This window comes from Prionailurus bengalensis, chromosome A3, assembly GCF_016509475.1.
Source record: "Prionailurus bengalensis isolate Pbe53 chromosome A3, Fcat_Pben_1.1_paternal_pri, whole genome shotgun sequence".
Taxonomy (NCBI): domain Eukaryota; kingdom Metazoa; phylum Chordata; class Mammalia; order Carnivora; family Felidae; genus Prionailurus; species Prionailurus bengalensis.
The window spans coordinates 103,072,589-103,100,588 of record NC_057354.1 but is presented as its reverse complement, the minus strand read 5'-3'; the positions used below and the strand labels follow the sequence as shown (position 1 = coordinate 103,100,588).

Here is a 28,000-nt window from a genome sequence, read left to right as displayed (position 1 = left end):
AACCCCCATGTAGAAGGTTCTACAATGTGAGCCTATTTCAGCCTAAGAGTCACTCCCCACTCTGGGCTGCCCATCTCAGGGCCAAGGCACACATCAACAGACAGTCTAACTCAGAGAGTATTTCTCAGTCTTTAGAATGCTTCTGGAACCAGGGCTGCTAATGTTGGGGGCCCTTCTGTGCTTGTTTTTCGCAGGCCCAGCTCATCATAGTCCAGGTTTGAAGTTTCTCGGAGTCTGTGCCTTAGCAGTTTTCTTCTCCACTGCACACAGAAGGCAGCAACTTCCAGTTCTTCTGGATCTGAGGAAGGCTGTCTCAAGCCCTGGAGGAGAGAGAGGTAATTACATGTCCTGGGGGACGCTGTGCACACCTTCCCCAGGTCAGCTGACATGAGCTCTTGCTTAGTTAGCAGACTCCACTGACTGACAGTGGAGCTCATTTTCTGACATTTTGGCCCTAATTTTTTTTCCTTGTATGTATGTATGTATGTATGTATGTATGTAATCACTGCACCCAACATGGGGCTCAAACTCATGACCCTGAGATCAAGAGTCACATGCTCTTGAGGCGCCTGGGTGGCTCAGTCAGTTGAGCATCCAACTCTGGATTTCGGCTCAGGTCACGATTCTAGGGTCATGGGATTGACCCCTGCATTGGGCTCCATGCTGAGCGTGGGGCCTGCTTGGGATTCTCTCTCTCTATCTCTCTCTCTCTCTGCCCCTCCCCTGCTCACATGCTCTCTCTAAAATGAGATTAGATTTTATTTTATTTTTGATTAGATTAGATTTTAAATTAAATTTAAAAAGAGTCACATGCTCTTCTGACTGAGTCAGGCCAGGCACCACTGGCCCTAATTGAACAGAGATCAAGGAACTGTGTTTGAAGGGATCCTCTGAATTAAAGCCCACTCATTCCCTCTCTCATGAAAGAAGCACAACAGAACAAAGGATCTTATGTTGGTCAGAATCGAATGTTCGGAGAATGCAGCCAATTAAAAATGCTCTCTCTACCCCAAATTCTGCCTCCTTTTGGATCTTGCTTTCTTCATTTTGGTTTATGCAAACTATCCGTGGGTCTTTGGCCAGTGGCCTAAGCAGAGCCCGGACACAGGTGCCCACGGTAAGGACACAGCCCTGCCCTCAGGTTCTCCTGCACACAAGTGGCTAGGAGACTGGGCTGTGGGGACTGTCCCACCTCAGGTGGTGCTGCAGGGTGAGTGGGAGGCTGGGACTGTGGCCATGCCAGTAAGGAGGGACTCGGCTCCCTCGGGGCCAGGCCTAAGCAGAAGAGCTCAGCCTTCAAGAGACTCTGGAACCTTAGCTAAACTATGCCCATTTTTCAAATGCATGTCTATTCAATGTACTCTTTGAGCTTAGCCGGTACAAAGTTGCTTTAAACTTGAAATGGAAGTTCTCATTCTATTTACTTAGCACCTCCATACACCAGCCACAATTCTAGGTCTGTGGCTTCATGGAGTTTACTTTTTTTTTAATTCGAATTCCAGTATAGTTAGCATACAGTGTTAGATTATTTTCAGGTGTACGATATAGTGATTCCACACTTCCATGCAGCAGCCAGTGCTCATCACAAGTGCACATGGAGTTTACAATTTCTTTTAAATAATTTATTTATTTTGAGAGAGAGAGAGAAAGAGTGGCAGAGAGACAGGGAGAGAGAGAATCCCAAGCAGGCTCCCTGTCGAACCCACAAACTGTAAGATCATGATCTGAGCTGAAATCAAGAGTTGGACACTTAACCGACTGAGATACCCAGAAGCCCCAGAGTTTACATTTTCATAAATGTTTCTTTCTGCCTGTGGCCCAGAGCCGTGGTGCCATATGTGTGTAGTCTCTGCCAGTGGCCACTTTCAGGTGGGGTCAGCACTTACCCGCAGACTTGCAGCTTCTGTGGTCCTCACGGTCTTGGACACGGCCCGGAGGAGCTGTTGAGCATTTTCCAGCAGGAGCTCTTCAGAAGACCTGCTTCTTGCCAGAGAGGCCTTTACACTTGAGAGTTTACAGGAAGAAAGCAGACAATGTTACACCAGGGAAGAGATGCCGTCTCAAATAAAGACTGGAAGGTTCTACAATGTGAGACTCTTCCAGAACACTGGGATGCATTTACAGGGACTACTTTGGGGAAAAAAAATGTTCCGAAGGCAAATGTAACATTTTTAAAATAAAATTTATGTTTTAGTACTAAGAAAGTATGAATCGGACAGTATCTACAAATTAACAAGAAGTATGTTTTTAAAGAAAATAACTGAAGAGACGTGGCAGAACAAATGCCAACATCCATATATGAGGAAGGCAACAAGAAATTTTGCATACAATTGTACTCAGGACTTAATAGTTCTCAGGGCGCCAGGGTGGCTCAGTCGGTTAAGTGTCCGACTTCAGCTCAGGTCATGGTCTCATGGTTCCTGAGTTTGAGCCCCACATCAGGCTCTGTGCTGACAGCTGGGAGCCTGGAGATTCCTTCAGATTCTGTGTCTCCCTCTTTCTCTGCCCCTCCCCTGCTCATGCTCTCTGTCTCTGTCTCTCTCTCTAAATAAGTAAACATTAAAAATTAAAAAAAAAAAAAAAACCATTCTACTCAAAGATCAGACCGGTACCTCCTAATTAAATTATACACCTCAATGATATTTGTTTTATAGTGAATGTAACTGGATTTAGTTATACAAGTTGTTTCCTACAAAAGTAAATAAAGATGTTGTGAAATTCACCTCCTTTAAAGGATTGAGAGCTTGATAAATATACCTGTATTAATCATGTCTTTTTATTTTCTGTATTTCTGATGCGTTGACATTTTAGGACCTTACTGACATTGGAAAGACCCCCCCTGTGGCGTTAGCCGCTTCTTAGAGAGTCAGTAAATGACTCCTGGCACTTACACCTGCAAACTAGCCAGTGCAAAGCCCTGTCTTGAATACCTCCTTTGTGGAGCTCTTACCCTTGGGGCCATAGCCCTGCCCCAGGGCTAGGTACCAGACAACTAGAGATAATCTCCATACTCCAGGGCTCATTGAAAATATTCAATCCAGTCTATCGGAAATCTGTTTGCCTGCTTCCCCTGCCATGCCCATTCCTTCCCACGAAAACTCCAGTAAAGGCTCTCGTCAGGTTTCCCCTTTGCTCCCTCTGCTTTTTGACCAACTCTGGCACTTTCCTGTGTGGTCCTGTATGGCATGCTATGCCTCCTGTTCCTAGGAATCTTCTTCCTCCAAGAAAGTCCTTTCCACATTTGCAGGTGTTACCATACCTGATTGAAACAAATCCCAGGTACCCTTATAACATGACCCATAACTGAAATGCTAACATTAACTGCAGTTCCTGTGTCCTAAGCAGTAAAGTTTGAGTAGCTATCCTTGAGATGATTATATACCTGAAATATTATTTCCTAGAGAAGAGTAGCCACATTTTATTTTTATGTAATTATTTAAAAAATTTATATACCCTGGTCTTAGCAATGTTATTTTTATGCCTCACAGTGACTGATAATAGTTTTAGCTATCAAGATTTCCCATAATATAAGAATATTACAAATACGGGAGGTACCTGGATGGCTCAGTCAATTGAGCATCTGACTCTTGGTTTTGGCTCAGGTCATGATCTCATGGTTCGTGGGTTTGAGTGTCAGGCCCAGTGTCAGGCTCTGGGTTGACAGCATGGAGCCTGCTTGGGATTTTCTCCCTCCCTCCCTCTCTCTCTCTCTGCCCTCTTCCCCCCAAAATAAATAAATAAACTTAAAAAAGAATATTGGGGCACCTGGGTGGCTCAGTTGGTTAAGTGTCCGACTTTAGCTCAGGTTATGATCTCATGGCTCGTGAGTTTGAGTCCCATATCAGGCTCTGTGCTGACAGCTCAGAGCATGGAGCCTGCTTCAGATTCTCTCTCTCTCTCTCTCTCTCTCTCTCTCTGCCCATCCCCCACTCACACTCTGTCTCTCACTATTTCCCAAAAATGAATAAATGTTAAAAAATAAAAATTAAAAAAAAAGAATATTATGAATACAAGTTTGTTACTGACAAATGTGCCAACGCAGGTATCAGGAGACTCAGGGTGAAATGAAACCATTCCATGCTGCCATTATGATGTTCTATATTACCAACACAAAAAGCTGTTATAAGGAGACAATTAATAAAAACTGCTCAACTCCAAAGTCTGAGCACATTAAATGAATAAATCTTAATGTAAGCCGTGTACTGGTATAGTTTTTCTTAGGCCGATTACATTCATGGCGCTTTCACTTTGTAATTAATGTATTTTTAGATAACTGATTTTTTGGTTAAATATGCCTAGTATAAAAACAAATAAAAGAACTAATGGTCAAAATTTAACTGTGGTTATAAAGTAGAGATCAGGCATTTACGTTTGCAGATGGAACTCTGATGTGATGTGAGGGCATATGACCGCTGGAGCAGGTGCACAGCACTGTGAAGCAAGGGGAGCCTTGAAGGGGAACAGAAGTCTTGATGTATTTGGGTTTTAAACATCCCTTATGGTTACTTTATGTTCACACCTCCTCAGGAACTAGTTTTCCATGTTCAATCTTTTTTTTCCTTTCTTATGTATATTACCAGATCTAATATTTTTGAGATAAAGGGAGAAATGACAGTGGCTAAAAATGTATTTTTTTGTCCTCTGTAATACTTCTCTATATTTTCAACATTTGTTTAGTATCCTCAACATAAATGTAGGCTCCTGAAGGAAATACTTTTAAAAGTATACAAAAAGAAAAAGAAAAAGAACTGCCTAAGCCCTCCCTCTGGCTCTTGAGAAAGCAGAGCACAGCAGTCACAACCAAAACCGTTTCCTACCTGGAGATGATGCGGAGCTGGTTGCTCATTGTTTGAATCTGGTCTACCACACACAAAAGCTCCTGGGAACATCTTTGATCTATGCAGTTCTTGGCGATGATGCGGATAAGTCTGGCGAACTTTTGTCCAGAAGTCGCGATTTTCCTAGCAGAGGTAATGAGCTGATCTTTGGTCTATATCAAAGAGATGAAAGTCAGAAGTAGGTAAAGCCCTCACAGGTTTTCCAGAAGAAATTAGTGGCAAATCGTAAAGCATCCCAAACTTGCCTAGCACAACATACTTCAGCCCCAGAGTGAACGTGTCTTAGCTTGGTCTAAAACCATAAGCTCTGGAACCTCCTCCACAGACTTCAAGACCAGCCACTCAGATGCTTACTCTCCTGAAAGCCAGCAGAATGAAGAAGTCCACGCCCTTGCTTCTGTGGGGTAACTGCTGAAGGGAAAGCAGCCCAGCCTCCTGTTCGTGATCTAGCCCTTTTCCCATGGGGGCTGTGGCCTGCACTGGCTCAGGGTTAGTTTTCAGCAGGCCCAGGGCAGAAATGAGGCCCCTAAGAAGGTCCAGGTATGGGGAACATCCAGGTTGAAGGTGATCTTGGCTGCAACAAAGGTGCAAAGGTACATGTAGACTACAGCTACACATACAGCTTCTTAGATGGGAAATGATCCTTAATGGGTGACAGAAAACAGCACCTTTTATCCAAATAAAATCTTAAACATAATGGTGTATGTTGAGGCAACTAATATAGATAAAAGACAGACACAGACAAGCTCTTTGCGTCCACTCGCTCTCTCGATGTGCTAAGTGTGGGTTTGATGACCTGATTTCAGAATCACTGGTCTTAGGATGAGAATGAAAAAGAATAATAAAAGAATCTGGTAGGGAAGGGTGAGAGACCCCCCCCCCCCTTTTCCTGGGGATATTTGATACAGTAAACAGTACTGCTACAGTTCTCCAGGCTGGACAATGACTAAGGAATGCCTTTGTTCTCTGCTGGCCCACAGAAGATGTTCCACAAGTATTTGTTGAGCAAACGAAGATGTGAGATGCCATGATGTTGTGGCAAGTCTACCATGAGATCACCTCCATGTGGGAAGGGGAAGGGCTCCCCTGAAGAGGTCTCAGAGATGCGAGTAACCACATGAGAGTAAGCGTATGCAGACCTCCACCACGAAAGGAAGTGTTTACCTTTTCTGTCTCTCCAAGGGACACCGTCTTCCAATTTTCTCACCTCCCTCCTCGTCTCCTCCAGCTCTGAGCTGAAGAGCTGCTGGCATGGTGGGTTCTAGATTAATGTCATGGGATCTGACGTTCTGCTTCAGGAAAACTTACGTCCCGCACCCCTGTGCTGCCAGTTTCCCCCTCACCAGCTATTTTAAATTCTTTTCTCTGTTTGACTTTGGTTGTTAAAATCTGGGAGGTATTAACATTGAGATTTGGGAGGTTTGTGGGAGAATTCTGCAGAGGCACTTCATCTTACCAGGCACTAGCCTCACTGTTAAAAATTATCATTTGAGGTGCCAGGTGGCTCAGTCAGTTAAGTGGCCGACTCTTGATTTCAGCTCAGGTCATGATCTCACGGTTTGTGAGATGAGCCCTGTCACTGTCAGTGCAGAGCCTGCTTGGGATTCTCTCTCTCCCTCTCTTCCTGCCCTTCCCCCACTTATGCTCACTCAGAAAAAACATTTTAAAATTATCATTTGATTTTTCTTTTGGCATTTCCCCTTATGTGTGCACTTCCCCAGGGAACACTCCATGGGGTAGAGGATTAGTATATTCCTGGGCCCTCAGCCACACAGCACTACCAGCACCCAAGTCCTATATAAATTAGAATACCTGAGATGTTTGGAAAGAAAATGGGAGTCAGCAGGAAGTAACCACTGCCCACTGTGATGTAACGACCCTGTGAAAAAGGGACTGTTTCAACTGGGCAGGGCAATGAAAGGTCTGAGCCTTGGGTGTGGTGGCTGCTGGGTTTGAATCAGGAAGAGGACTAAAGAGAGTTAGAATGGCCACACAGCACTGCAGGTGGTCTCCAAAAGCCAGTGGAAAGCCACCCCCTCCCCCTCTAGGCTGTGCTGGCCCTGAATGGCTATTCATCAGGAGGGTGCCGCTCTGTTATTTCCATTTGGGGGAATTTTTGAGAATGTAAATAGCTCCCTTCAGCTCATCCTTCTGGGGATATGAATGAGTCCTTGGTTTTACTGAATTGCAGTTTCTGGCAAATTACCTTCCCTGGTGCCATAAGACCAAGATTTAGTGACTGAGCACAAAAGAAGAGGGAAAAAGAGAAGTGAACTCTAGGACACACCCAGACAGAGGAAGAAGACAGCACGTTAGAATGCTACAATCCCACTAGTCCACAGTGTGGTCTTTCTTTTCTGGGAGCTGCCCTGCCTGGCCTGGCCCACCTCCTGCAGGGCTGCAGTCGGGGGCTTCTCTTCCCCCAGGGTACCCAGCCCTGCCACCACGGCTGCCCGCTGAAGGCCAAGTACCAAGACGGGTCCTCTCCTCCTCAGACTCTGAGCCATCAGGAGCACCTCTGTAGCCATCTCTCGGGTAATCTGGATGATCCTGCTCCCCCCTTCCACGCCGCCATCCTCCGGGAGCAGCTGGTCTGGCTCAGGGCCCAGCCAGGCCAGTGGGCCTGTGGAGCCAGGTGCTGGGCTGTGCGGCTGCTCCTGCCAAAGGACAGGGTACAGCTAATGAGACTCCAGATGCTCAGGCCTTGAAACTCCTGTGCTGCTATCAAGGGCCCTCTCGCCACTTTTTGAAGAAGGGTGGGCGGAGCGCCTGCGTGGCCCAGTCGGTTGAATGTCAGACTCCAGCTCAGGTCATGATCCCATGGTTCGTGAGTTCAAGACCCAAATCGGGCTCCCTGCTGTCAGCGCAGAGCCCGCTTCAGATCCTCTGTCCCCATCTCTCGGCCCCTCCCCAACTCATGCAGTCTCTCAAAAATAAATAAACATTAAAAAAAAGAAGAGTGGGAGTCAAGAGGTCCCTCCCACCCTGCTGATTCCCCACATGCTGGCAGCTCCAGGCAGTTTACTCCACGTGGGTAGGGAAACAGTGAATCCCTATTCCTCCAGGCTCTGTTCATCCAGAAACCTGGCATGCTGGGATCCCAGTACGGTTCAAATACCACCTGTTCTCTCCTTCTGTCAAGTTTTAGGCCTTACATGGGAGAATATACAGCTTCTTGAGGAAATGCAGGAATCCTTGAATGTTCTAACTTTGGGACCCAGACACTTTCTCACCAATCATTCTACATGAAAGCACTTTACAGTTCTGATATGAATACTTAAGAATTCTCTCCCATGGACTTCCTTGTTAATTTTCTAGTGAGAAAGAGAGCTACTGCTGGCACCCGCAAGTGGGCAGGGCATTCAGCACGAGGCCTGGTGATTTTTTTATTGGACCAGGTGATTTTTTTATTGGACCCTTCTTGGAGCCTCCCCTAAGCCTTTTCCAGACTCTGGAATTGAGACAAGTTGTTCTGGCTTGGAGGCAAATCCAATAGCAGAGGATCAAGAGTGGCCTTGATTTCTCTCTGCCTTGCCTGTCAGATCCTGAGCTCCTTAGGGCAAGGGCTGTGCCCTAGGTGCAGGTGGGAAGGGAACGGGGTGGGAGGGACCTCGGGCCTGCCCCCAGCCCTGCTTTTTCTCCAGTCCCCCAGTGCAGCATACTAATGCCTCAGAAGGGATATAACTGTTAGGTGTCACTGTTGGAAAGGTGTGAAGTCTTGAACATGATAATAAATTCTATCGAAATTGGGAGATACAAGTTCTGAGCCTGATGCAGGCCCCACAAGCGAGATCCTGACCTGAGCCGAAGTCAGAGGCTCGACAGACTGAGCCACCCAGACGCCCCTCTGTGCTTGTGCATATTGAGGCGTCATCTGGCTTCGCTATCCTTTCTTGTTGCTTCTTCAATTTAATAATTCCCTGCCTCTTCAAAACTGTTCATCAGCCTTCTGTTAGGCGGGTTGGGAATCTGAGGCAAGAGGCCTTAGGCTGTAGGGAAAAAGGCACTGTGTCTGCTCTCCTCCCAACTATTTTGGGAAGAGGGTCCCCTCTCATAGTAATGACACTTCAGGGAGAAAAAGCAAGAGTAAGGGGGTGGGGGCACATGGTCTGATGGGCTTTGTGTTGGGAGAAGGCCCAGGGAAGGATTTGGGAGGGTCCATGCAGCCAAGCATGAGGTCATGGAGGGGATAGATGCAGTGGTGAATAAAATGCTGGGCTGAGCACGCTTGCTAGGGAATTTCTTGGGCACTGCCAACCTACTTTGGTGATAGCCGGTATAAGTAAATCAGATGTTTGGGCTCCACAATAGCTGACTGTCCTGTCTGGTGCCTTAGAAGGAAATGACTATGTGTGGAAGGTGTTCAACAGACCCAGCACCCTTCTAATAAATCTTTCTTTTTGCCTGCACTGCTTCCTGCTGGATCCCCGCCATTTGCAAACAAAAGAACCCTGATTGGGACAGGGAGGTAACATCACATTGGTGAAGGCTGCATGAAGCAGCCTGACCCACAGGAGAGGTGCTGTCGGTCACAGCAGAGGGGGACCATTTCCAGTTGGGCCAACGGGGAAAAACTTCACATAAGTCAGTAATTATAGCCACTACTTAGAGGACCCTTCCTATGTGCCAGACAAGTGCGAGTATTTTACATGGAAGCTTTTATTAACTCTCTGCCAGAAGAGTATCGATATTCCCATTTTCTAGACTAGAATCTTGAAGGCCAACGTAGCTAAGAAGCTTCACTGAGGTCTCAGAGCTAGGAAATGCCAGAGGCAGGCACAGCCCAGGCAGTCTGATTCCTGATCTCAGGCTCTCAAAGGCTGTACTGTGCTGCCTGCCAGATGTGAATTACACACGTGGGCACCAAGACAGCTTTCTCTGGAACTTGGCAGTGGCCTTTGGTTACTAGAAAGAGGGCGGTGGTGGGGGAGAAGGAAAGATGCTGGCAGTCCTACCGTGTCCAGGTCTGCTGCAATTGTCCCAGTGACGTCTGGGTCCACAGTGCAGGCCCCCCCTGAGTTCCCTGGGGTGTCTTTTGGGGCAGCACCCCGAGAATCCACACTGCCCACTGCAACAGCTCCTGAGGCACCCTCCTCACAGTGGAGCTGGGGCTGGGCAGAGGCCTGTTCATCCCTGGGCTTCATCACTGCCGTCTCATCACTGGGCTTCAGGCACTGGGCCAAGAGTGCCCAGGCCTTGGTGTGACCACCTTTCCAGGCCTGGAGCTGGGCCATGGCATGATGGGCTTTGGCTGCCCACTCCCACTGAAGCCAGTCCAGGGTGTGCATTCTCCACTCCTCTGAGTGTTCTTGGAGCACTGGGACCCTCTGGGCCACCTCCTGGGTGAGGACAAAAATGCTCTCCAGAGCCCTAAGAAGGTCCTCCTGGCAGGGCCCAGACTCTTGACTTCCTGCCACAATTCCCTGTGCAGCTTGGATACCAGACACCATTCTTTCCAGGGAGCTTTCTGGCCTGGCCTGAGGTTCTTTACAGACAGAGAGCCTTGGATAGAAGGCATCTTGGAAGACATGTTCATAGTCTGCGTTGATGATGCTGAGGTGGCCAGTGAGGGCCTTGGCTTGAAAGGAGAGCTCCAAGCAGAGGAGTTCAAAGCGTGTGGACAGACTGGGAGATGGTTTGGGGGAGGAGGCCAGGATCTGTGCCACATCCAGCAGAGCATCTGTGAGCACATGGATTTCCCTGCACAAAAATGAGACCTCACATTTTATCTGCGCGTCCCCACACAGGAGGCCAGACAGCCTGGCAGCCTCTAGTAGCCTCTGAGAAACAGCTGCTGCCTGGGCCAACTCTTCCTGCAGTCCCTGCTGGTCCTTCACGGCCCGCCGCAGGGGCAGTAAGAACAGGCCTTGTCTCCTGCTGAGTCTCTCCATGCACTGGAGCAGGTCTTGGACAGCCACTGACCATCGAAGGCACCCATCCTCAAAGCTTTCGTCCCATGACGTAGGGGCTTGGAGGCTATCGAAAGCCAGAACCTTGTCCAACAGCTGTTTAGCATGGGTCTGCACCTCCTCCAATCTGCCTTGCATTTGTAAAAGTGCTTCTGGACGCCCAGCTGAGTCAGGGTCCTTCTTACGCCAATCCACAGGCTCACTTTTGGCTGCTAGTTGAACCATTGAGGCCAAATTCTGCTGCAGCTCCATGAACACTGCCATGTTCCCTAGAAGATCACCTGCTGGGTTGTGACAAAAGAGCTGTTGACACAGAGGGTACCAGTCACCATCCCTGGCTACCAAGCCCTGCCCGGTTTCCCTGGGTCTCCCAGACAGCTGGAGAGCCACTTCCGGAAGCCCGCTGGTTCTAGTAGTCGTGCAAGGTTCTATCTCTGTTCCTAGGTCAACAATAGAAAGTGTTAGTGTTGGGATTTCTTGGAGTCCAGGCATCCCCTCTGACCCCAGTGGTCCCTCCCCAGCCAAGGCCTCTTGAGCTGCATCCCCAGCGGCGTTTTGTTCCTGCAGGTTGGTGCTAGCTGTGGTCACTGCCTGGTGGCTCTGGCTGTCTACAGCAACGATGAATTTGCTGATGGCTGGTAGTGGAGGGTCCCCACTCTGTAGATGCATGTCAGGAATCAAAGGGTGGGAAAGATTGTTCCTCAGTGGATAGGAGATGCCTGAATTGCTTTCCCCCAACCCAGGTTCTCCCTGGTGTTCCAGTGCAGGAGTTGTGGAGTCCTGGAGGCTGGGGAGAATAAAATAAGGTTGTTCCTTAGCAGTGTCAAACCTTTGGACTTGGTCCCGAAGCGGGCTGAGGATATCTGGGTGGTTAGTCCCATCCAGCCCTTCTTGGATGCTCTGGGCTGAACAGATCAGATGTTTTGCCATGGTGAAAAATACTTCTGTGTCCTGAGCACTGTGCCCACCCAAACAGCACTCAGCAGCTGCACTCAGGAACAGGGAAGACTGCTCCAGCTGCTGGATCAAGACTCTCAGGCCATTCCGGAAAATGGGATCTCGATCTTGGTCCACATATCTGCTCATCACCTGCACTATGTGAGTGGCCCGACCCTGTAAATATGCCACAAGTTGGGGAAAGCCTCTGGAATCTCCCTTTCTCAAAGCCCATCTAAAGCAGTCCAAGTGCTTGGTCATTTCTTGAATGGACACACTCAGGAACTCAGGAATATTGAGAACATCATCAAAACATGCCAACAGGCCTTCCGATGCCCTGGTCCATGCCTGAAGCAGGGCCTGCAAGGCAGCTGGGCTCCAGTCCAGACCAGATCCTTGGGGACTTTGTGAGAAAAGTTGCTGCACTCTGACCACAAGCCCCCAAAGGCCTGCCATGGTGACCTCCATGTCTTTGCCAGTTTGTTGTCGAGGGCAGCAAACCAAGACCAAGTGAGCCACTCTGAGCATCTGCTTGGCCTGGTCACGGAAAGCAGCAAGGAAAAGCTGGAGATTCTTTGGCAAGGCCTGGCCATCACACAGGGAGCTGACTGGGCGAGTGGCCAAGGCGGCCTGGACCAGTCGTTGAAGAGGGCTTTGCGTGTCAGTGAACGTGTCCAGGATCTGGTGCAGCAGCCCAGAGCGGACTCCTTGGCACAGGGCCTCAGTGGCGGCCTGCAGCTCCGCACACTCCTGCCCGGGTTCCAGGCTCCCGGAGGCCCGGCCTTCTCCCGGATGCCTGTGGATCCGACCCAGGCGCCCGGCGCTCCGCAGCTCCAGCAGCTGGCCGCAGCGGGCCACCAGGCGCAGCCTCTCCGGCGGTGCGGAGCATGCGGCCAGACGCATGCAGTGCCACACTACGGCCGCCAACAGGGCGTCTAGAGGGCCGCCGCGCATGCGCTCGTGCCCGGGCGCCGACAGAAGCTCGCGCAGCCGCCGCAGGCGCCAGGTGAGCGCGCCGGTCTGGGCGCTGGCCGCTGGGGCCGCGGCGCTGGGCTCCAGCTGCGCCAGCAGCTCGCCTAGGGTCTTCCTGGTCTGGGCCAAAGTGTGGCGCTGGGAAGCGGCCAGCTGCGGGTCGCAAGGGCGCTGCAGGTGGCCGCGGGCGGCCTCGAGCAGCGCGGGGACACAGCCCCGCAGCAGGCGGCCGGCGTGGTCCAGGCGCTCCCCGGGCCCGCGCGCAGTCAGGCGGCCCAGGCGTAGCAGCGCGGCGGCCAGGTCGGCGAAGGGGCCGCGCAGCGAGGCCGCGTCGTCCGCGTCCTCCAGCGCGTCCAGGCAGGTCAGGCACCAACCCGCCGCCCGCACTATCTTCCTCGCCATCGCCGCGTCTTCTAGGAGCAGGACCTGTATGGGCAGCCAGGGGAAGAGAAGCTTGAAAATGCTGGCATGTTCCTGGAGCGATAGCAGAAGCAACGGCAGCTGCTTTCCCTCCCCACCCCCTCCACTCCCCCCAGCCCCCTCACCCCCTGCCACCCCCTTCACCCCATCAACCTCCTCACCCCCTGTTTTACAAACATCCCAAGGCTAAATAGGATAGAATGTCAGGGCCAAAACAAAACAAGTCATCTAGGAATGATGTTTAAGGAAAATATTTGGCCTAACTGAAAACGTGAGGCTTCCTAAATTTGACCCACATTTAATGTGGGGTCCAACTTGATTTTGGATTGAGTACCTCCAGGTCAGAAGAGGTACAACCAACTGTCTTATTTGGGAATCCACGTGTTACCACAAAGTGTTCAGGAAGGATTTACTACTTGGATGAGGATGATGGAGGCTGGAAAGATGGCCTGTCCAGGAAGTGACTCTGAGAATCTTTCCTAGCCTGATTCTACCCCTCCTGGATGGCTCTATTCATCCCCTGCAACAGAGCTGGCACCCAAACACTTCCAAGACCCTCCCTTCTTCCCCTCTGCTACTCCCATCAGCAGGTGCCCAAAGCCCTATGGCTTTGCCTCTCTATGGGCTTTGTCCCCATTTCCAATTTCACTTTAATGAGGATCTGTTCAGTTGCCAACACTCCTCATCCCCTCCTCCCCCCACACACCCCACACAACAATAATCCACATTATGAAAGCTTTAATGATGAATGCTGATAATACTGTGATAATATTATATAGATCCTAACAGGGAACAATGCCCCAACCTAAAAGAGTTGTGCCATATGGTGGAATGTTAGGAAAATGGGGAGTCTTGGGAGGCCAAGAGGCTGGTCTAGCCTCGGGAGATCCTAACAGCAGAGGTTTCACTTTGGAGCCGGGTTTGCCAAATAGGTTGAGACCTGCAGAGGTTTCAGCAAATGTTCCCCCACAGCTCCTGGCCAAGGGCAAGGTGAAAAGTGAGTCCCTCAGTGATACCTTCTTATTAGGGGGTTGATTGCCAAGTGTGGGGATGAGGTGCCACACATGGGTTTAAGACCACAGACCCTAGGGGCGCCTCAGTGGCTCAGTCAGTTAAGTATTTGACTTTGGCTCAGCTCATGAACTCGTGGTTCATGAGTTCGATCCTAGCATCGGGCTCACAGAGCCTGGAGCCTGCTTTGGATTCTGTGTCTCCTTCTCTCTCTGTTCCTTCCCAGCTCACACTCTTGTCTCTCTCTGTCTCAAAAATAAAGATTAAAAAAAAAATTTTTTTTTTAAAGACCCTAATTTAGTAGCTCCCTATGGCAGCTTCCACACTTAGCATTTATTAAATTGGTAATGAACTCTGTGCTGTGATCCTGCCGGAAGCTTGGGCAGAGGTCTCTCTCTGCAGGGGCATCCACTGTGGGAATGACTTGCCCCATCCATGCTTCCCAGCAATGAGCTATGTCCAACCGACCAGCTAGCCAGTCTGATACCAGCCTCACCTTTGTGGTGTCCACCAGGATCTGCTGAGCTGTAGTCACTAGCTCCTCCTGGTGGCTTTGACATCCCGGCTGAAGATGGAGCTTCTGAGCCACCAGCACGATGTTCCTTCCAGACAGGACCAGAGACTCAGCAGTAGGCCTCATTTCCTCCCAGAGCCACTCCTCCTCAGAGTCTCCTGCCAGCCTGGACAGACACATTTCTAGTCAGAATTGCCAACATACAGTGATACAAAAAAATATACCCATAAGGAAGTTATGATACATAGAATTTAGAGTACTATGAAGCCCTTAAACTGGTGACGTAGGTCTGTATTTATGGTGATAGAAGCCTCTCCAAGACATAGTGTTGAGTAAATAAAACCAAATTATAGAATGGCATGCATGGCAAGATGTGATTTGTTTTCAGTTATGTACAGATCTACATAGAGAACTCTCTCTCTAGAAGGAAAATCATCAAACTGTGTTTTTTTCTTGGCATGTAAAAATATGCTTAATTACTTTTTGAATTGCTCTCATCTTCTCTGCTGCAATGAACATGTATAAATACTACAAAAGAAAAAAAAAGCCTCTTTTTGTAAGAGAGAAATATCTAGAATGTCATTTCAATCCATGTTATCAAGAGGAGAGATTTTGCATAACACAGATGTCCACAGCAACTGTCTTCATGTGATGGAAACATTTCTCTCTCAAGAGTAATCCCCAGTCATGCAAAACAAAACAAGAAAAGTCCTCTGCTCCCTTATGATTATCCTTTGGAAAGGAGGCTGACCTCTGTGCCTTTGGAATTGCAGGCTGAGAAGACACAGGAGTGCCAGCTGGAGTAATCACTGAGAAGCTCCTCTCAGCTTTTGGTCCCTTATCTAGTGGCAGCCAGTTTCAAAGCCCCTTATCCCAGCCGGCTCCCAACATCCCAGCTACCCTCATGTGAAATATCCCTTGAGTTCCCAGTACACAGAATCACACAAACCAAACGGACCCCGCATGGCAAAATGCTGACACACCAGGGGTAAAGGGAAGAGGGAAGGAATGTATGACAGCTGCCTCCCTCCCTTACTTTACGTTTAATTCCTCTTGGAGAATTTGCACACCAGCTGCAGTGGACGTGCCCATAAATATGATCTGCCACATCCTGGCAGCTGCTCAGCGGCAGAACTGGGACTTCCACCCATGCAGCTGGACTTCCTGGGTTTTCTCATTTCTCGATGTTAAAAGGAGGGGAGAGGGGCACCTGGGTGGCTCAGTAGGTTAAGCATCTGACTTGGGCTTGGGTCATGGTCTTGAGGTTCATAGGTTCAAGCCCTGCATCAGGCTCTGTGCTACGGTGTGGAGCTTGCTTGGGATTCTCTCTCTCCCTCTCTCTCTCTCTCTCTCTACCCCTCCCCCACTTGCACTCTGTTTCTTTCAAAATAAATAAACTTAAAAAAAAAAAAAGGAGGGGGGCGCCTGGGGGGCGCAGTCGGTTAAGCGTCCGACTTCAGCCAGGTCACGATCTCGCGGTCCGTGAGTTCGAGCCCCGCGTCGGGCTCTGGGCTGATGGCTCAGAGCCTGGAGCCTGTTTCCGATTCTGTGTCTCCCTCTCTCTCTGCCCCTCCCCCATTCATGCTCTGTCTCTCTCTGTCCCAAAAATAAATTAAAAAATGTTGAAAAAAAAATTAAAAAAAAAAAAAAGGAGGGGAGAGAAAACTGTCAAGGATCAGGGCTGTATATGTGAAAGGAGGCTGTGGAGTCCTGTGTTAAGGCGATTCAAATGACTATGCCCTAATAGGACCTTGAGTACAGATGCTTCATACAGAGAATGTCAGCAGACACCCCACGGTGACCTGCTGGACTTCCCCACGCTCCTCCCTCTTCCTTGAGACTTGTGAGACATTCTTCTGTCCTCCCCTTGCCCCTCACTCCCATCCCTGCTTTCAGATTTGGCTGAGATCATTTAATGTTATTCATTTGAAGCTACCGTTGGAATTTCCCTCAGCATTGCATCTTCTCTTCCTAGAATTTTTACTATTAAGCATTCCAAGATATTGTCCTGTACAAAGGTCTTTTCTTCTTCATCTTCCCTTACCTTGAGGTCTGGTTTCTGCTTGTGGTTTAGTGTTGTTTATCCTTATTTTCCTTGATCTTCTTGGTTTTTGCAGTTGGGGTACATGGTGGTAAGAGTGACTACATCCTTGCACATCTGCACTATATACATCCTTCCTATGCTCAGGGGAACGGAATGATGAGGGGCCATTCTATCTGACGTGACTTTCCTCTTGGCCGCCCACAGACCCGATTCCAGCACCTGCTGGCCTCCAGAGTTACAGGTGTGAAATCCAAATACCAGTCCAATTGATTTTCCTTTGTAAGTAATTCATTTTTCTTGTGTCTGAAAGCACTTAGAGTTCAGGAATTTTGACATGTTTTATGTGTATCTTTTCTCCTCAGCCTCACCAAGAACCACAGGGGAGCAGTTTTTGTGTACAGACTTGGGTCATTAATAGGCTCAGGGAAATCTTCTTCCATTATTTGTTTAATTACGTCCTCTCCTCAATTTCTTCATTTTTATCCTTCTAGAAGCCCCATTATTTGCAAAATGGGTCTCCTGGATCTGTCCTCCAATTCTACTATTTTTTTTCTTTTAAAAATTTTTAAGGTTATTTATTATGAGAGAGAGAGTACAAAGTGGGGAGGGTCAAAGAGAAGGAGAGACAGAATCCCAAGCAGCCTCCACACCATCAGCACCAAGCCCAATGCGGGGCCTGAAATCATGAACCTCAAGATCATGACCTGAGCTGAGGTCAAGAGTCTGACGCTTAACTGACTGTGCCACCCCTGTTTCTTGTTGTTGTTGTTGTTGTTGTTGTTGTTGTTGTTGTTGTTATGCATGATTTCTATCTACTTTTACTCTCTGGTTTGAATTGTATTATTGACGATCTTTCAGATCATGCTTGGAGTCATAATTATCAACATTCTCAACCTTCTGCTTTAAGCCATGAGGGTATCAGACTAAACTTGTCACCAAGAACAGTTCTAAAAGATGGATAAAGTAGTTTACTAAACCCAGAGGGCAGCAGAGACAGCCAGGACTTATTCCTGAGTAACAGGCCACAAGGCAGAAAAGCCATGCACAAAACAGTAGCTACACCACTTCAGCAATCTTAACGTGCTGAGAAGACAAAAATTAGAGTTTGGGTCTTGTCAATGTGAAGCAAGCCTGAGGAACACCCCAGGATTCCAGCTGTGACCCCCAAAGGCCACACCCCGGGAGTAAGAACAAACGAGAAATAGATATCTTTTCCCAAAGACTGAAATTCATCTTGAATCATCTCAAGGCTTCAATTGGATAAGCATGACCTTTCCCTACATTAAATGCCCACCAGAATATATTAAATTTTTTCTAGAAGGAGGCAATGCTATATAGAAGCACTAAAACTTTTCATTCATAATGTACCATATTTGATTTTTTAAAATTTACTTTGAATGATAGGGAGAGAGAGAAAGAGTGCACACAAGCCAAGCAGGGGCAGGGGGAGACGGGGAGAGAGAACCCCAGGCAGGCTTTGCACTGTCAGCGCAGAGCCTGATGTGGGGCTCGATCTCATGAACTGTGAACCAAAATTCAGTCAGAAACTTAACCAACTAAGCCACCAAGGCACCTCTGTACTGCATTTAATTTTTAAAAATTACCTCCCACATGAGAAAATAAAGGTGGCATCTCAAATTATTTGGGTAAAAATAGACTTCATAATAAACAGTGCTTGGAGAATGGAATGCCATCTGACAAAACAGTGAGACTGCTATTTCAAGATATACACAAAATTGAACTCTGAATGGATTAGGGAATCTAATGTGAAATCAAAAACATACAAGTACTAGAAAAAAACATAAGTGAATGCCTCTTTAATCTTGGTATCAGGAAACCTTTGTAACTATGATTCAAAATTCAGGGGTGACTGGGTGGCTCGGTCGGTTAAGCATCTGACTCTTGATTTTGGCTCAGGTCATGGTCTCACGGTTTGTGGGATCAAGCCCCAAGTCAGGCTCTGCACTAACAGAGTGGAGCCTGCTTGGGATTCTCTCTCTGCTCCTCCCATTCTCTCTGCCTCTTTCTCCCAAAATAAACAAACATTTAAAAAAATACATGTTTAAAAATATTTTCTAATTTTTTTTAACATTTATTTATTTTTGAGAGACAGAGAGAGACAGAGCATGAGCATGGGAGGGGCAAAATTAAAAATTAAAAAAAATATTTTTTTAACGTTTATTTATTATTGAGAGACAGAGCATGAGCATAGGAGGAGCACAGAATCCAAAGCAGGCTCCAGGCTCCGAGCTGTCAGCACAGAGCCCGATGTGGGGCTCAAACCCACGAACTGTGAGATCACGACCTGAGCTGAAGTCGTTCGCTTAACCGAGCCACCCAGGTGCCCCTAAAAATTTTTTTTTTAATGCTTGTTTATTTTTGAGAGAGAGACACCCAGAGTGTGACAGGGGAGGGGCAGAGAGAGAGGGGGACACAGAATCTGAAGCAGGCTCCAGGCTCTAAGCTGTCAGCACAGAGCTTGACACAGGGTTTGAACCCACAAACCATGAGATCATGACCTGAGCTGAAGTCGGACATTTAACTGACTGAGCCACCCAGGCACCCCCCAAAAATACATGTTTTAAAATCAACCAGCATGTGGGGAAACACCCAGAATGAAACATGAACAGGAACAAATAAATTTAACTAGTTACTAAAATTGTCAGAATTCTAAAATGGCCCCCAAATTCTCATCCCCTGGTACACACAGCCTGTATAATGGCCTCTCCTTCCTTACATGTGAATAGGGCCTATGAATAGGATGGAATGTCACTCTATGATCAAGTTATGTTATATGGAAAAGGAAATTTTTTCAGATGTAATTAAGGTCTCTAATCAGTTGGCTTGAGTTCATCAAAAGGAGGGTATCTTGAGTGGGCCTGACCAAATCAGGTGAGCCTTCAAAAGAGGGTGTGGGTGATACAGATTTGAAGCAGCAAGGACACTCTTTGGTTGGCCTTGAAGAAACAAACTGCCACATTCTGGAGAGGGCTGTGTGTCAGGGCCCTGGTTCTGCAACCCTAAGAAACAATTCCACCGACAACCAGTTAGCTTAGAAAAGAGACCCAAGCCACAACTATTGCAGCCCCCTCTGACACTTGAGTAACACAGCTCACCCAGCCTACTGAGACCCAAAGCAGTGGACCAGCTGCCCCAGGCCCAGTCTCCTGACCCACAGACACTGTGAGATAATAAATATGTACTGTTTCAAGCTGTGGCAATTTGCAATGCAACAGTACAAAACTATTATGATTACAAATGGATAACATGACAACTCTGAAAGGGATTGGGAAGAAAAAGAACTAACCTAAGTAACTCTGCAGAACAGTATTTTTCCTGGATAAGGTCAGACTAAAAACAAAACAAATTACACACAAATACTGCCCTCTAGTTAGTCAATTTGTTTCTCATGTGGCTACAGGTTAAGTTTGCAACTTTTTAATGTGTACACTAGGGCTGAACAGATAAGTGGACATATTTTGGATAATGAGAGCCAGGATTCTCATGTTGGAGAAGCTACAAAGAAAGGGGAAGGTAAGAAAGAACCCTGTGGTATTAGACTGGAACTGGAGATAACAGTACGAGATAGATAGATAGATAGATAGATAGACAGATTTACACAGATATTTTTTATATGAATTTAAAAAAGGAAAAGGGAGAGGGGCACCTGGGTGGCTCAGTTGGCTAAATGTCTGACTCCTGATTTTGGCTCAGGTCATGAGATCATGAGATCAAGGGGTCATGAGATCAAGCCCTGCATCAGGCTCTGCACTGAGTGTGGAGTCCACTTAAGATTCTCTCTTCCGGGGCGCCTGGGTGGCGCAGTCGGTTAAGCGTCCGACTTCAGCCAGGTCACGATCTCGCGGTCCGTGAGTTCGAGCCCCGCGTCAGGCTCTGGGCTGATGGCTTGGAGCCTGGAGCCTGTTTCCGATTCTGTGTCTCCCTCTCTCTCTGCCCCTCCCCCGTTCATGCTCTGTCTCTCTCTGTCCCAAAAATAAATAAACGTTAAAAAAAAAAAAAAAAAGATTCTCTCTTTCTCCCTCTGCCCCTCTCTCCTGCTCTCTCTCTAAAAAAAAAAAAAAAAAAAGAGAGAGAAAGAAGGAAAGAAGGAAAGAAAGAAAGAAAGAAAGAAAGAAAGAAAGAAAGAAAGAAAGAAAAGGGAGAGAAGGGGAAGAAAATAGGATGGGAAGAGGGAGTGGGAAGAGGGAGAGAAAGGGAAAATTAATCAATCTATACCAAGATGTTCATGGTGGTTATCTTTAGGCAGTAGGCTTATGGGCAATTATTTTCTTCCTCATCTCATTCATATTTTCTAGATGTTTATCATCCAATACATTTTTAAGCAAAAGGAAACATATATTGTGTTGACCTTTTCTTGTGGGATCGTCCCTGAAGCCTGTCCTGTTGCCAACACTATTCTGCTGATGTAGCAAGTTCTTTCTGGCTTCCTGAGAGCTTACCCAGCAGAGAGAGACAAGGAAACTTGCCAGCAGAACACTTACCACGTTTTGTACTGATTGCCTCCACTTGGCCTGTCTTGAGAAGTGCCCAAGGAGCTGCCCAGAAAGCCAATGGAGCCAAACCCGAATCAGAATATGAATTATTTGCAGTATTGTCCTGATTGGTGAGCTGGACCATTTCTCATGGTCATGAGCATGGACAATTCTCTTTATAAATCACTTACTTGCCCGGAACAGACAATACAATACAACAAAGGCATTCATATGGAAACAGACAAAAAAGACACTCAGCTTCTCTCAAAATTTTGTGTGCTTTTTTTTGTGTGTGTGGTTACAAATGCACTGTGTTAAAAAACTGAAGAATGTACAAAAGAGTATTAAATTGCTATAAATTCACTCTGTTCTCAAACTCCTAAGTAAATTGCTATAAATATTCTGGCAAGTTTCTTTCCACGAATGTTTTTCTTTTTATATAATTGGAGTCACACTACATACTGTCCTCGGCTCCATATTTTTTGTATGTGTATGTTCAAATATACGGAACCAAATTTATCAGCTTACCCATTTTAAGTGTACCATTAAAGTGGCATTAAGTACATTCACATTGCTGTGCAAACATCACCACCATCTATCTCTAAGACTTTTTTCATCTTCCCAAACTGAAACTCTGTACCCATTCAACACTAGCTCCCTATCTCCCCTTATCCCTGCTTATCCCCCTGGCAACCATTATTCTTTCCGTCTCTGCGAATTTGACTACTGTACATCCCTCATATAAGTGGAATCACACAGTATTTGTATGACTCACTTATTTCACCTAGCATAGTGTCCTCAAGGTTCATCCATGTTGTCAGAATTTCCTTCCTTTTTAAGACTAAGTCATATTCCACTGTATATGTGTATATGTTACCACATTTTGTTTATGCATTCGACCATTGATGGACACTTTGGTTGCTTCCACCTTTTGGCTCTTAAAAACAATGCCACTATGAATACACGTATACAAATACCTGGTAGAGTCTGTGCTTTCAATTCTTTTGGATATATACCCAGAACTGGAATTTCCTGATCACATGGTAATTCTAATTTTAATTTTTTGAGGACTTGTGTACAGTTTTGAATCCTTTTTGTTTCTAATTCACTTAACTTTTTGTTTAAAATTTTTAAATGTTTATTCATTTTTGAGAGAGAGAGAGACAGAGAGTGAGCAGGGGAGGGACAAAGAGAGAGGGAGACACAGAATCCGAAGCAGGCTCCAGGCTCTGAGCTATCAGCACAGAGCCCAGCGTGGGGCTCGAACTCACCAGCTGTGAGATCATGACCTGAGCAAAAGTTGGACGCTCAACTGACTGAGCCACCCAGGCACCCCTGATTCACTTAACTTTTGAGCATGGGTATTTTTCCAACAATATTTTTGTAACTTTTTATATAATTTCAAACACCAAAAAAAGTTGCAAAAATTATAGAACTCCAATATATCCTTCAACCAGATTCACTAATTATTCTCATTTTGTCATGCCTTATCATTCTCTCTCTTTCTCTTTGTGTATGCGTTTGCGTGTATGTATAGAAAGTTCCAGATATCATGCTCCTTTAGCCCAAAATGATTCAATGTGCATTCCCTAAGAACAAGGACATTCAGGGGCACGTGGGTGGCTCAGTTGTTAAGTATCCAACTCTTGACTTTGGCTCAGATCATGATCTCACAGTTTGTGGGTTCAAGCCCTGAATAGGGCTCCGTGCTGACAGTGCGGAGTTGGCTTAGGATTCTCTCTCTGTCTCTCCCTGGCTTGTACATGCGCATGAGCTATCTCTCTCTCTCTCTCAAAATAAATAAATAAACTTAGAAAAAAAAAAAAGAACAAGGACATTCAGTTTCGTAACTACAGAACAATCATCAAAATCAGGAAATTAAGCATTCATACAATGTTCTTATCTCATCTAAAGTCAATATTCAAATTTTGCTGGTTGTCTGCACTCTGAGAACACGCACTAAATTTAACCGTCAAGTCCTGTTGTGGGCAGTTTAAAGGTGTCCCAGTCCAAATTCCCATCCCCTGGCTAGTCAATCAAATGTTAATCTGGTACTTCTATGAAGGGGCTTTGCAGATATAACCAAGATGTAACTAAGATTAAGAATCAGCTGATCTTAAAAAAGAGAGAGTATCCTGACCTACACAGGTGGGTCCAGTGTACTCACATGAGCCCTTAAAAATAGAAGAGGAAGAAAAAAAAATAATAGAAGAGGAAGGCAGACGGAGAAGTCAGAAGGTTTGAAGTATGAGAGGAACTTGACCTGCCATCTCTGGAGGGGCCACAGGGAATGCAGGCAGCCGGGAAGAGCAAAGCCCAGCCTTCCGCTAATAGCCAGCAAGGAAATGGCTTTCTCAGTCCCATAAACCACAGGGAACTAGATTGGGCCAATAACCCTAATAGCCTGGAAGTGGATTCTTCCAGAGCATCTGCCTAAGAGCCCGGCCCACAGACACCTCAATTTTGGTTTGTGAGACCCAAAACAGAGGAACCAGCCAAGGCCACCAACCTCTAATCTGCAAAAATGTGCGACAACAGATTTGTGTTGTTTTAGGTCCCTAAATTGATGATACTTATTACAGTAGGCAGCAGGAAACTAATACACGTCCCTTCGGTCCCCTTTACTCTGGAATAGTTCCTGAGACCTTCTGTCTTGACTACTGACATTTTATGAAGAGTACAAGCCAGGGGCGCCTGGGTGGCTCTGTTGGTTCAGAGTCCAACTCCAGCTCAGGTCATGATCTCATGGTTCATGAGTTTGAGGCTCTACATTAGCTTAAAAATTTCTCCATGTAAAGGAATGCTACAAGGTGTCCCTAATTACAAATGTTCATCAACATTTTTAGCATCTAGTTTGTATTTTATGTCTCACCATAAAGTTACATCATGCTTTACTAGACTGGGACATTGAGTTTATTTCTAGTTTTTCACAATTTTTATTTCTGTGAGGCCAGAAAGATAGCATCTTACCATTTTTATTTGCATTTTGTTGTTTGCTAAACAAACTACTGAGTCTAAAATTAGATATATTTTTCATATTTAAAGTCCGTTTTAGGGCGCCTGGGTGCCTCCATTGGTTAAGTGTCCGACCTCGGCTCGGGTCATGATCTCACGGTTTGTGAGTTCAAGCCCCACATCAGGCTCTGTGCTGACAACTCAGAGCCTGGAGCCTGCTTCGGATTCTGTCTCCCTCTCTCTCTGCCCCTCCCCCACTTGTGCTTTGTCTCTCTCTGTCTCTCAGAAATAAATAAATAAATGTAAAAAGAAATTTTAAATTTGCTATAATTTCTTCTTTAGTGAAATACCTGTACTTTTCCCACATTTCTATTTAGGTTTTTTTTTTTTTCCCTATTGAAGAGGTTATGTGTTTATGCTTTGGTTTTTTTTTTTTTTTTCTTTTCTGTGTGCTCTACTGCTCCTGAATGCAGAAACTGTGAACACCTTATTCACTGCTATATTTCAGCACTTTGAATAGTACCTGATACTTTACTAAGGTCAATAAATACTTGTTGGATGAAAGAGAGGAATATTTATGAGTCCTCTTCCTGTTTTAAAGGTATATCTACAGGAATTATTTATCAACTATCATGATAAAGACACTGTACTCAGTGACTTGTGTGGATTATTTCTCATACACTGATGACAGTCGTCTGAGGGAGGTTTCATTATTGTCTCTACCTTCACAGATGAGTCTCCCAGAGATTTCAGAAGTTATCCGTGGCCAGACAACCAGCCAGTGGTTGGGGCTGGCATTTAAACAGTCAGTCTAGGGACGCCTGGGTGGCTCAGTCGGTTGGGCATCCGACTTTGGCTCAGGTCATGATCTCACGGTCCGTGAGTTCGAGCCCCGCGTCGGGCTCTGTGCTGACAGCTCGGAGCCTGGAGCCTGCTTCGGATTCTGTGTCTCCCTCTCTCTCTGACCCTCCCCCCATTCATGCTCTGTCTCTCTCTGTCTCAAAAATAAATAAATGTTAAAAAAAATTTTTTTTAAACAGTCAGTCTAGGGGTGCCTGAGTGGCTCAGTCGGTTAAGCGTCCAACTTCAGCTCAGGTCACGATCTCGCGGTCCATGAGTTCAAGCCCCGTGTCGGGCTCTGGGCTGATGGTTCAGAGCCTGGAGCCTGCTTCCGATTCTGTGTCTCCCTCTCTCTCTGACCCTCCCCCATTCATGCTCTGTCTCTGTCTCAAAAATAAATAAACGTTAAAAAAAATAAATAAATAAAGTCAGTCTACCTGCTGCACTTATGTTAATTTTGGGGCAGTGAGGGGCGCCTGGGTGGCTCAGTCAGTTAAGCGTCCGACTGTTAAGCGATCTCACAGTTCATGAGTTCACGCTCCACGTCAGGCTCTGTGCTGACAGCTCAGAGCCTGGAGCCGGCTTCAGATTCTGTGTCTCCCTCTCTCTCTGCCTCTCCCCTGCCTGTGCTCTGTCTCTGTCTCTCTCAAAAACAAATAAACATTAAAATGTTTTTTTATAGTCTGGGGCAGTGAAAATGTAAAACTTTTGTTGTAGTATTCAACTCAACTTTTGTTGTAGTAGAGTTTGGTTTTGTTGTTACAACCAGGCCCTTTTATATGAACGCCAGAACTGAATTTAATATGTAAATAACTTGTAAGCAAGTTTGTTCACGATCAGGCCCAATGCACTGAATGACAGATAATGCAAGCTATGTTTGGACAACTCTGAAAATGCTTATCGCTGTAACAAAAAATAACCTGTGAAAGAAGAAAAAAATCTAGAAACCTTTTGATGGGACATATGATTGGCTTCTTAGTAGAAAACCCAACTAATTCTGAAGTGTTTGTATACTGAAAGTACACACCAACTAATAAGTAACAACCTATGAAGTAGGTTTACTTTATGTTTTACCAATTTATTTTCCCACCTGACTTCTTTCTGAAAACATTTAAGGAGACTACAGCAAGGCTCTAGTTAACCCTCTTCTTCTGCAAGCTTGTCAGAGTAAAGGGCTTGAGTTCTTTGCAATTATTTTTTACCTTTTGGCAACGTGCACAAAGTCTTCACTAGCTTGGGCCAATTCTTCCGCTGTCTTCTCCAAGCAGGCAAATGCTTCATTTTCCATGTCTTTCTTCTCCATCGAAATGATCAGATGGCAGAGCTGAACAGTCATTGGGGAGATGATTCGCTCAACGGCCTTGTTCTGTATCATAGAGCCAATGTCTTCTGAGAGAAAAGATTCCATCTCTTCGAGTCTCTCAACAGAAGTGTGACGTGGTCTTAGCCCATGCTGACCGACGTGTATAAATATTTCTCTGCCTTGATGTTCACCTGATTTTACCCCTACAGTGGGAAACAAATCTATAAAATATTAAAGAGCTAAATGGGGGTAATTTTCAGGACCTTCAAAGTACAGAATATATTGTGGCTTAGCAGCAACACGTAAAAAAGTAAAATAAGGACACACGGGACAGGTTTAGAGGAAGGCAAACAGGATGGAAAACAGACTTACATACACAACCTGTATGAAACAGATAGTTTAACCAATGGCGAATCTAACTATGAAGATATGACTGAGGTCTTCTTTATTTGTAGAACTAATACAGTAGAGGAAAGAAATATTGTCTTTTATTCTTCGGAGCTTCTCAGAACAAGGAATGAAAGAAAGCCATGGGGCAAGACAAAGTTCTCTCTTAGACTGAATGGGCATCTCAAATCAAAATTCTCAAAGATCCTAAGAATACTCTTACTTGGGGGTTAATAAACTTCCTTCCCCTGGGTGTATACAAGGCTGAATGACAAGCTGAGGATACCATATGGAAATTTCAAGCATCGTATGGGTGAATGGACAAAATTGCAACGCTGAAATGTTTGATCGATAATTCCAAGAGTGTAGCTTCCCATAGAGAACCAACAAGGCGGTGGGGGAGGGGGGAAGATGAAGGTTTTTGCTTACCTTTATGAGATGATACTTCCCATTCTCTAAGCCAAACAGTAGACCACTGAATTCATTCTAGATGTAAGGAATCCAGTTTTTTGTCTTTTGTTTTTAACGAGCAGCAGGAATCTATTTACACCCGCGCCACAGTTCAAGACCGCGGCATCGCCCAGCAACTGTTAGCTGACTCTGCTCCTGACGTCACAGGCAGGATTGCTGACAAACATCATAATTTATACATGGAGCTATGGAAGATCTGCTGTTTCTGCAGTATTTAAAGTCATGCTTATTCAAAAGAATAAGAACTAGACTAAACTATGAGGAAAAGTGAACTGTTCTAATCAATCCAGTCATAAAAATCAGATTCAACTTTGAGTCTTCAGGCCGTTTTGTTGTGGGGAAAGAAAAGGAAATCTGGCACCAGGGCTAATGAAAGGCAGACGATGAATCATTGAGCAGTTTCATTAACTTGGCTTCTTTCTAGTTCCCTCGTGTGGGTTTTCACAAGGGTTTGTTGAGGGAATATTCTGGCAGTTTCTTGAGAACAATAAAAGGAATGGGGCTTAAGCTACAGGAAAAATAGACTTTAATTCATATTAGGTGTGTACTGTGTTTCAGATGTTTTCCACACATCAACTCACTTATTCCATGGAACAACTTAATTGTTATGAAAAGTTTCACTTCATTAGTGAGGAAGCAGAAGACTGGGGTGTATGAATGGTGCCAAATCTTTGAGAACGATTTCCTATTCAGATTATTAGCCATCCCCGGACTTTCAGTAAGTTTCTAAAGATTACAGTGTCTGAGTTGTGTCTGGTCAAGAAAACAGAAATGACTCTAGGTATTTAAAATGGAGGGAATCTGGGGTTGCCTGAGTGGCTCAATTGGTTAAGTGTCTGACCTCAGCTCAGGTCATGATCTCACAGTTTGTGAGTTTGAGCCCTGTGTCAGGCTCTGTCTCGAAGCT

At 46.1% G+C, this 28,000-nt stretch overlaps 1 protein-coding gene across 1 annotated transcript; it reads right to left on the bottom strand.

Annotated features, from left to right (window-relative positions):
* Positions 1 to 118: 118 nt before the first annotated feature.
* On the bottom strand, positions 119 to 28,000 carry LOC122497179. The gene is made up of 7 exons (XM_043603985.1): positions 26,135 to 28,000; positions 14,583 to 14,766; positions 9,794 to 13,081; positions 7,310 to 7,495; positions 4,818 to 4,990; positions 1,887 to 2,004; positions 119 to 320 (listed from the first exon to the last, which is right to left on the bottom strand). The coding sequence occupies exons 1-7, from the start codon at positions 26,338 to 26,340 to the stop codon at positions 132 to 134; spliced, it is 4,344 nt and encodes a 1,447-aa protein (XP_043459920.1). The 5' UTR covers positions 26,341 to 28,000; the 3' UTR covers positions 119 to 131.